General features: G+C 32.3%; 1 protein-coding gene across 1 annotated transcript in view; it reads right to left on the reverse strand.

The window, feature by feature from the left end:
* The window catches only part of LOC110036027 (ABC transporter I family member 10, chloroplastic), a 31,613-nt gene extending 21,877 nt beyond the window's left edge, over window positions 1-9,736 (reverse strand). Inside the window, exons 1-2 of the mRNA XM_020740375.1 lie at window positions 9,715-9,736; window positions 8,716-8,822 (exon numbers count right to left, since the gene is read on the reverse strand). Of these exons, the coding sequence (XP_020596034.1) occupies window positions 8,716-8,822; window positions 9,715-9,736 (129 nt within the window). The remainder of the gene's footprint in view (window positions 1-8,715; window positions 8,823-9,714) is intronic.
* Window positions 9,737-10,038: the final 302 nt, after the last annotated feature.

Genomic DNA, 10,038 nt, shown 5'->3' on the forward strand with positions numbered 1-10,038 from the left:
GTATATTATAATTTAATTGAATTTCTCCATATAAAATAACAGTTATAAATAAAATAAACTACCTTAATTGCTCTCCTTATCTTCTTTCATTTATAAACTCAACAATTCTTTCAATTAACATACCAAATTATAATTCATAAAAATCTAATATTAACATAATAATTTAAAATTAAATTAACTATAAATAAAATTCCAAATAAATAATAATTTTTATTGTCGCAAACATTATTTTTCTTTCTCCAATCCTATTCTTCCGTCTTTATTAAAATTAATACTAAAATTAATTTAAACTAATTATTTATGGAAATAAAAATCCTAACCTTCAGTGTCTTTCCGTCTTTCTCATATTGTGTGAAATCAACGATCCTGATATCCCAATCTTACAATTTGTTGTTCTTATATTTTTTATTTGTCATAAATTAATATAGGAAAAAATTAATACCTATATCTTCAATTAAATATAAACATTGCTGAAATAAAATTAAGCCAAATACTTATCTCACTATTGTGCTCAGTTTAATCATCCTTGCATGCAAACCTCACCTCGTCATGAAAGCTTTCGTGCATGACCAATCCTCGTGCTCCACTCAGCTCCGCCTCTTTCATGCAACTTCTTATTACAAGCAATGCCTCCCCTCGCCTGTTCTAGTCATGCTTAGGCAGACACTGCACGCCCCTTCCAACACCCGATGCACAATCTAAGCTAGTTGTCAACAGTTCCTCGCTTGCATCTGCACAGACAACATTGATATCCTGCAAGTGAACACAACAAATTCATCACGAATGGCTTCAATTCCATCACTTCTCGTTTGTGACTTACACTCTTGATTCTGCCCCCTTTTTTTTTCTCTTTTATTTTGAACGAAATGTTCATCTCCTAATGAAGAAACCGTTTCATTTGAATTGACCCAATCAGATCAAAATTCCTTTGTTTATCACAATTACTACACCTAATTATCCCGCTACACAATCAACTACACCTAGTTAATTTATGTAGTTTTGTTATGTAGTTAATTCTAGAAATAACCCATTGATCTTCACATATAAATAAGAGATCATCATGTCATCATGAAACTCTTACATTAATGTACCACAAAAAAATCTCCCTAAAAATTGTCCTCTATTCTTTGTCAATCTCTGTTTATCTCCTCTCTCATTGAATTTTCCTTATAGCTTGGTTCCACTTGCCCTTTTCTATCAAAGAGGTTTGATCAGGGCTTTTGCAGACAAATTGAGTAAGAGAATAGTTGAGAACTAGTTTCATCCATTCATCCAGTAAAATCTTTCCAAGGATAATACTATATCAAAGATCCACTTTTGATAGGGTGATCATGTACAATGCTTAAGATTGAAAACTAAAACATGAATTGTCTTAAAGACTAAGATATGCTCTTAAGACAAGATAATTTAAATTTTGAAAAACTGCAAAATATGGAGCATTATTTGATGAGAATGATTCAAGGATCTTTGAGCATGTTTTGCAAGCAGCTCCTATTGCTTAAGTTAATTCAACAATAGATAATCCTATTGTGACCTTTCTTAACAAATTATCTGTCATGACTTGACCTAAGATTTAGAATTAACTAAAGCGTGAACAGACGATCGAACGGTTAAAAAATAGTTTTCAATTATTTTAATTATATTATTAACTGTTTAATATTTAAATGTTTATGAAAGAGCCAGTAAAATAATAATTTAATTAACAAGTAAAAGTTTTACATTTTTGGTTGTTGAACTCTTCTTATTCTTTACATTTCTAGTATTCATCTTATTTAAAAGCTTAAACTTGACAAAAAATATTAAAACAACAAAATGAGTTATTTAAATATAATCATGAGCAATTACATTTCTAAAAAATTTTAACCCAAAGAAAAAAAAATAAGCATGTTGATCATTCATATTTCATTATAAAAATCACATAATAATAATCTAATATATTCATGTCATTTACTCATTGAAAATAATCTAAACTTTCAATATGCAATAATTTTAGCTTTGTCCTTCAAGGTTTAATCTTTAACTTTACTTTTATTTCATGTTATTAACATTCACATCTGTTGTAGAAGCACTGTCAAAGCATAACCTAACACATCCCTGACTGATATTATTTTGTCGACACAATAATTCGTGATCTAATTTACATGATTATTTGAGATGGATAAGTGCTCACTCACACCTGACTGATATTTTTTTGTCGAAACGGCGATTAGCAATCTAAACTTCATAATTATGAGGTGGTAGGATAACATCTACGCAAGCGAGTACACTGGTGTCCCCTATCTATACCATATGGGTTTGAACTCTTCTTAACATGCACATAAAAGAATCCATATATAAACTATTTCATTCTTTCATATCATGCATTCTTTTCATATGAAACATCTTTATCTACTCATGAATAAATGAAATCTTATTAAATCAATAGGTCATGCAATAAACACATAAATTTATAGGTCATTAAACTAACATGTGCACATATTTAGAATCTAAATTTGTTATAACGTACTTTATGTCAAAAACTAAAGATGGATTATATCATACATTAATACTTTCATTTAAATTTTTCATAAATTATTTTGAATAAACTTTCTGAAGTAAAAACATATCTCAAATAAATTCCTTTGGTTGATCGTTCGTTGAACATTTCTCTCAATTTATTGATCTCCACAATTAAAACCCTTCAATTTATGGCATTGATTGAAAAAAAACAAATTAATACTAATCTCAAGTAACATCAATTTAACTTTCAGAACAATACTTATTCAAATAAAAAAATATAAACTTAACCTAAAAGCAACATAATTGATTTCGATTTGACTCTTGTCGCACGGTGTATATGACATCGCACAACGTCAATGCTTGTTTGATTTGAATCAAAATCTAATTATTAACACAAACTCTAATTGAAAACAAATTTCTTAAATTTAATCATAATACAAACTCCTTTAATTTCAATTAAAAGAAAGCCCTAACCTTACCTTGATTTAGATGCCTTCTGCACCTCTGTCAAAAATTAGCTCATAATGTGCTTCTCCTTCATGCTCAATATTGCCTCCGGACCGATCGAACACCCCTCCTCCCTTCTTTGGTGTTTCCTGCACTCACCGAAACCGCCAATTGATCCCCTGCTTAGGTTTCAAGCCTCCTTCTGCACACGAAGGATCTACACTTCTCTTCTCCTTTGCATAGAAATCACTCACACCCGCCTGCATCTTTTCCTCCTCTTCCTCTCTGCTTCTTCATTTTGCCAGGGCACGAGCCGTCCTCCTCTCGCATCACAACAACTCATAAGTCCTTCATGTTCTTCTCCGAGCCAACACAGCGAAACGACCCTTGTGATTGTCTCCCACATTGGCTTAAACATCCTCAGGCGAACCCACTGCAGGTGGCAACTGTCTTCTTGCCCTAGAATCACGCAAGTGCTAAATCAATAGTAAGTCATGTCGGTGACCTTCCCTCACTCCAATACAGCATCGACGATAAGATTTGAGATGTACACAACCTAATTCGGCTTCTACTTCTTCCTTCTCGTTCTCTGTTCTCTCTATCATTCCCCCAATTTCTGCTCACTTGTTCCCTATTTTGATTTATGGGGCATGCAACTCCTAAAGACAAACCCGCAAGGATGCTTATCCCTTAACTGCCTATTTGATTAACATTATTATAATTTAAAATTCCAATTATTACACTATCAGGCTATCATCACATAAAAAAGCATTTAATTGATCATGACAAGACTGCATTCATTACAAAACTATAAGCTGTATTTTTATTGTAATGCTTAGGAATTTTGAAATCGACTAGCTGGTTCAGTGATATTAAGAGTAGAGATGGAGAAACAGTTAACTCTCACGTGAATCGAGCAAAAAGGAGACAAAGGGGAGGAGATGGAGCTAGAGATGAAGGCAAGCAGTGAAGGGGTCAATTCCTAAAAAGAGGAGAGATGCATGGAGCTTACAATGAGATGAACCAACATAAGAGAAAGGGAGTGAGCGGAGTAAGGTGAGATAAATCAAATGAGCACAGAGTTGCAGATATCGTGCAAAAATGAAGGCAATAAAAACATGACTGCGAGTAGAAACGGTGCTCAAGCTAGCGACATGTCGAATTATGTTTGTGTAGACTAAGGGCTTGTGTCGTATCGTATTTGATCTGTTTTGCAAGATAAGGAACATGTGAGGGAGACAAGATCAAACATGAGCTGTCAGCGGGTTTGATCACGTAGACATTAATCAAGCGATGAAAGTTTCTACTTAGATGTTCTTATTTATATATTACAAATCCTAAATTTAGTTTAATTTTGAAAAAATATTTAAGCAGGTTTTTATTAGGGAAAACTCTATATTATAATATTGAGTTATAAAATATATTTTCTAGAATCTTAAATTGGATAAGTATGATGAATATAGTAGCAATTTTAAGAAATTAGGTAATACAAACAGCTATATTTTAATTCATATATTTTGAGTATAGAAAAGAAGTATGACACACAAAAAAAAATGTGAGTGTGTATAATTGATATAAAAGTTATAAGGTTAAAGGTCTAATAAAATAAATACATATATTTCAAAGAATAATAAAAATAAAAAAATATATTGTTCAAATAATTATAAATTACAAATAAAAATTGGTGAGTACAAAATGTTTCATAAAAAATATCATTATCAAATTGCAATTAGTTAAATTAAAAGAGATGATTTATAATTTTAATTCCTCATCAAATGAAATAATATATTCAAGATAAAATAAAGAACTAAAACAAGTTTTTTTTAAAAGTTGAGAAGAACGATTACAAGCATAGTTGGATAGATAGAAAAAAAATAGTTAAAATAATTATATTTCATACGTGTTTTACAGAAATAACTAATTTCTAGCGCGAAAAAGGATGTTGATATAAAAAAATAGTATTTTCACATTAAAAGGTAAAAGTAAATATTTGTATTTCTGAATTACTATTATAATAATTTTTTTTTTGATAAAATACATCGGTTAACTTTAATACTTATTCAATCAAATATTATTGCATATTAAATCATATTTTATTTGTTCCATGACTTTGTCATATTAAAATGAATGCTATAGATTCTTTCAACAAATTTAAATTATTCATATATATATATATATATATATATATATTTAAATATGTTGTTTGACATGAGAAGGTAAATGAAATAATTTATATATTATTTCTGCAAGTGCATTATGATTGAAAGGATTCACCGCTATAAAATTATATATTACTAATACTATTTTTTTATTTATGTGTACGAGTACTTTAGCGTCCCCAACTAATGAAATAATTTATATATTATTTCTGCAAGTGCATGTTGATTGAAAAGATTAATTTTGAAGCAGTGCATGTTGATTGAAAACAATCTAAATTATCATGAAAGTCTAAATCTTGTTAACTACTATTAACGATAAATACAGTATTTCAAACATTTGAGATTAGATAATCCAACCAATAATCCTCAAGTATTGACACATGATAACTAACATTGCATATAAAGCTGCGCAACATAATCATGACAACACTCAATTTCTAAAATCAAAATACATAAAGATAGTCAACACATGATAACTAACATAACACCCATTAGATATCATCCATCAAACTCTATGCATCACCATCAGTGTCAATAGATTCTTCAAGTTACCGGTGAGTTAAGGAGAAGACTCTTGGTCGAATACTCTGCCTTAGTTGTTCTTTATAAGTAAATATATCAGCTTTTGTGACCCTAGCAACTTATAAAAGTAAATATCTCCTAAAAATTCCTTTGAGTTGAATCCATTCATGAGATAGCATTTGGTGTGGATTTCTGAGTTGAATTAGGCTAATTCCTCATTTGATGCAAAAGCAATTTGCATAAATTCATATCTTTAAACCAAATAGACATTCACGACGATATAGCTTCTCACACTTAAAACATGGTTCTATAGTGTTGTGATCAGCCTGACTAATAACTTCATCAGCGTAGGACTTTATTTTCTTTCATTAGACTAGAATGAACTGTTGTTGTCACTTCTTCTAAGTTCTCCCTCTTGTGTATAACTTTACGCTTTAGAGTCTACTGAAAATCAATATCCACCCGCCTAGCCCTCTCCACTAATATTGAATAGTCTTCAATCCCTGGCTATCTGATTAAATCCTTCGGTCCAAATAAAAACATATGACACTTCTCCTCAACATTTGGAATTAATTGGGATGCATACCTTGAAAGCATAATGAACTCTACCTTGTACCGCATTATCGAACGATCGCTTCTATTAGCCAGCTAAATTTGTCATGCATCAATCTCCTGTAACCGGATAAACTTGTCATACATTCACCACGATGTTGCTTCTCATACCTAAAACATGGTTCTACAGTCTTGTGGTCAGCCTAACTATCCATCAACATAGAACTATTTTCTTCCATTAGACTCTCCAGAATGAACTGTCGATGTCACTTCTTCCAATTTCTTTCTCTTATGTATGTTTTTACACTTTTGAGTCCACTGAAAATCAATCTCCACCTGCATAACCCTCTCCACTAGTACTGAATATTCTTCAATCCTAAATGACACTAATGGCTACCGGATTAAATCCTTCAGCCTAGACAAAAACTTATTACACTTCTCCTTAACATTTGGAATTAACCGAGGTGCATACCTTGAAAGTATAATGAACTCTACCTCATACTGCATTATCGAACAATCGACTGTATTAGCTGGATAAACTTGCCATGCATCTGTCTTTTGGCTGATAGTGGTACGAGCCAGTCTATAAAAGCTAGCACAAACTCCTACCACTACACCAAATGGTTAGTTCTGTCTCCAAACTTCTCCTATAACTGTCTTTGTCACAATATCTAAATTTCTTCCTCAAAGGCAAAAGTAGGAAGTGTAACCCTTCTCTTTGGTGGACAAGACAACCTATCTACAATATTCTCCACTCTCATCAGCTAGTTCTCATCCTCCACTAAAATTCCACTTCCATAAAAGAGTGGGGATATTTGTCCATCTGGCCTCCCCCACTAGAACTGGCCTGAGACTGATAGTTCCCAATCATCTAAGTCATTGAGGTCATCCTCTTAGCAAAAGCATCAGCATTGACTATTATATTATGAGTATATCAACTTCTACCTTATCATCCCCGACCACTTCCTCTTGATCACCAATAATTATAAAATAATGAAATAATTTAACTAAACTTGGTTAAAATTATAAGTTTTATTATTAATAGTTTAATTCAATCATCCTAATGAGTCTTTCATTAAGATTCATGTTGTTTAATAAAAATCTAACTTTGAGACAATTTTTATCACGACCCAGCTCAAAACTTAGAATTAACCAAAACGGTAACGGATAATCGGACGGTGAAATTAAGTTTTCTATTATTATACTTCTATTGCTAATAATTTAATATTAATTGGAAAAACAACTAAACGAAGCAATTTAATTGATCAAATAAAAAGTTACCATTCAATTTATTGTCCTCACCTTCTGTAAAAAAGATCTCTTCTAACACTTATCTTAATCAAAATTTTAAAACCTAAGAAAAATACTAAAAAAACACAATGAGTTATCTAAGATAACTCAGTAAAGAAATTACACTTTTAAACAACAATCTACTCGAGGAAAAGAAATCAATATGCATGCCGGTCTCTACTAATATATTCTAGAAAATTATATAATAATTTATAATGTCTATTTGATGTTTGCTCATGAATGAAATCTAGAATTTCTCCATGTATTTTCTTTTATATTACTTTTCAACTTGTAATCTCTTAAGCTTTGGTATACTTCATATTATTAACGTTCACATCTTGTCTTAGGAGTAGAGTCAAAACACAACCTAATACTCTCCTGACCGATATTATCCCAGCAACGCAGCGGTTCATAATTTAAATTATATGATTGTATGAGGTGAAAAAGTGTCAACAAGCCCCGGGTCTGGTCGTGACAGTCAACAAGTGTTGTCAAAGCCAACGATTTGGTTGGAATGAGTGGTTCATGTTATTGGTGGCTCCCATGAGACTATAGTGGGCTCGTTGTGGTTGAACAATGATCAAAAGCTACTAAATCTTGTTTTCACGTGTGGTTAAGTAGACTTAGCACTTGATGAATTGCTTGAGTAAGGTGAGCGAGGGCTGTTGTGGAATGTTCTCATGTAAGGCAAAAATTGATAAAATACATGCTGCTTTGGGTTTAAACTTTCATAGAATATCTGAAAAAATATGTTATTGAAATTTGAAGTGGCTGGTCCCCAATTATAGGACTATGCTTTGAAATTAAGCTTATCGTTGTTGTATCTAGCCCAACTTTGATTCATCTTCCTCAATAGAATGTGTCAGTCCAACATGTTAATAGGCCAAAATATTGCGAACACAAACAACCTTCTAAAGGAAATCCAGCACGATGTTCAAGCTCAAACTATTAGCATTACTCGCTCAAAACTACTTTAAAAACTGTTTTAAATATCTAGCATTTGTTCTCTTTCAACTCCATACCAAGAAGAAACCTACAGCCCTCCACTGAACAAAGCCTCTTTCAAGTAAAAGCAAACAAATCTTCCACCAAAATGAATACTCTTCACTACCGTAGTTTCGGACTTCCCAAGAATCACTAAATGTACCCTATAGAAAACTATAATATTCTTGTTTACTTCAAAGCTAGAATAACTATAAATAAAATTATTCCAAATAAAGATCAGAAATAGGAAGAAAGAAAGAACCTGGTGATCTGGATTCTGGAACACAAAGCTTTTTGGCTTATTCACATGCAAAGTGCCTTCAGTTGGTTTAAGAAGCCCGGCTAAGATCTGGTTAATGAAAAAAAATACTAATTAAAGAGTCTACACCACTGCAGAAAATCTATAACATCTTTTATCATAGAAAAGCCAACAGGTTGCTACCACTAGCTTATCAAATAAATGAATGCTATACTCTTTGTGTGGGCACCAAGTTTCATGATTATTTTAGAAATGTTATCATTATTAAGCATAGGCTGCATAGCCTTATCCCAACTATTTAGAGTCGATTTATGAATTTTCTTCTTTCATTCATTCTTGTTGGGAGTTATCCTGTTATTTGTAAAAGAATCCAAATAATTTCTAAAAATGTTATCGTATATCTAACTATTTTATTTTGCAATCGGAGACATTGATTTTATTTAGAAAGTTAAGTGTTGAATTTATTACCATCATAAATGTTCTAACCACCAAATAATTTTAACTAATCTATCGTTGACAAACGTTGCTCCAACTGTTTCTCCAATAAAAGCATTCTTCTTCTAAAAATTCGCATGCATTATAATATTCTCATTTCAACCATATTCAACTTTGCAATAAACCATGTTTACCACCACCCAACAATCAAAATTTGACACAATCAAAATTTTTGATAAAATTCCCTATATCAGCTCTCCAAGATTATGACACTACTTAAGGACTTTTCCATTTTAATCACTTAGCCATAAAATGACTTAACAATATTTGAATAACTTCAAGCCATTAGAAGATTCAGGGTCCGTTTGGGGGGGATTATTTGCTGATTGTGCGTTTTGAAAACGCAGTCAGTTTGGTTCGAGAGTTTTGAGTCCCTCCCGTAAAACGCACAATCTCCTTTCTACAGCACCGCGGCCCACACCTAATGTACCGCAATTGAGTGTTTCGAAGAGTTTTTACATTACTTACCCCTCCGCCTCCTCCACTTTCCGTAGTTAATGCCCTAACGTTCCTCGCTCGCTTTCCCCATTTCGTACCCTAAAGTTCCTCGCTCTGAGAAGAGGAGATCTATACTATCGCGCCCTACTGTCGCGCTCTGAGGAGATCTGTAAGTTGTTGTCTTTGGTTACCGTAAGAATCAAGAGTTTCGTATGCATGAATTCGGTTAACTATGGTGGGCCGTAACTAGCATTTGGATTTTTTTGTGATGCCTTATCGTTGAAGTTCTTCAATTATTATTTCTTCCTGAAAGATTTCTTGAAAAAAGTAAAGTAGAGGGGGGAAGATGATTCCGTTCGGAATGGGAAGAAGAAGATGTCCAGGGGAAGAATT

The sequence above is a fragment of the Phalaenopsis equestris genome, unplaced genomic scaffold (genome assembly GCF_001263595.1).
Source record: "Phalaenopsis equestris unplaced genomic scaffold, ASM126359v1 Scaffold201697, whole genome shotgun sequence".
Classification (NCBI taxonomy): Eukaryota; Viridiplantae; Streptophyta; class Magnoliopsida; order Asparagales; family Orchidaceae; genus Phalaenopsis; species Phalaenopsis equestris.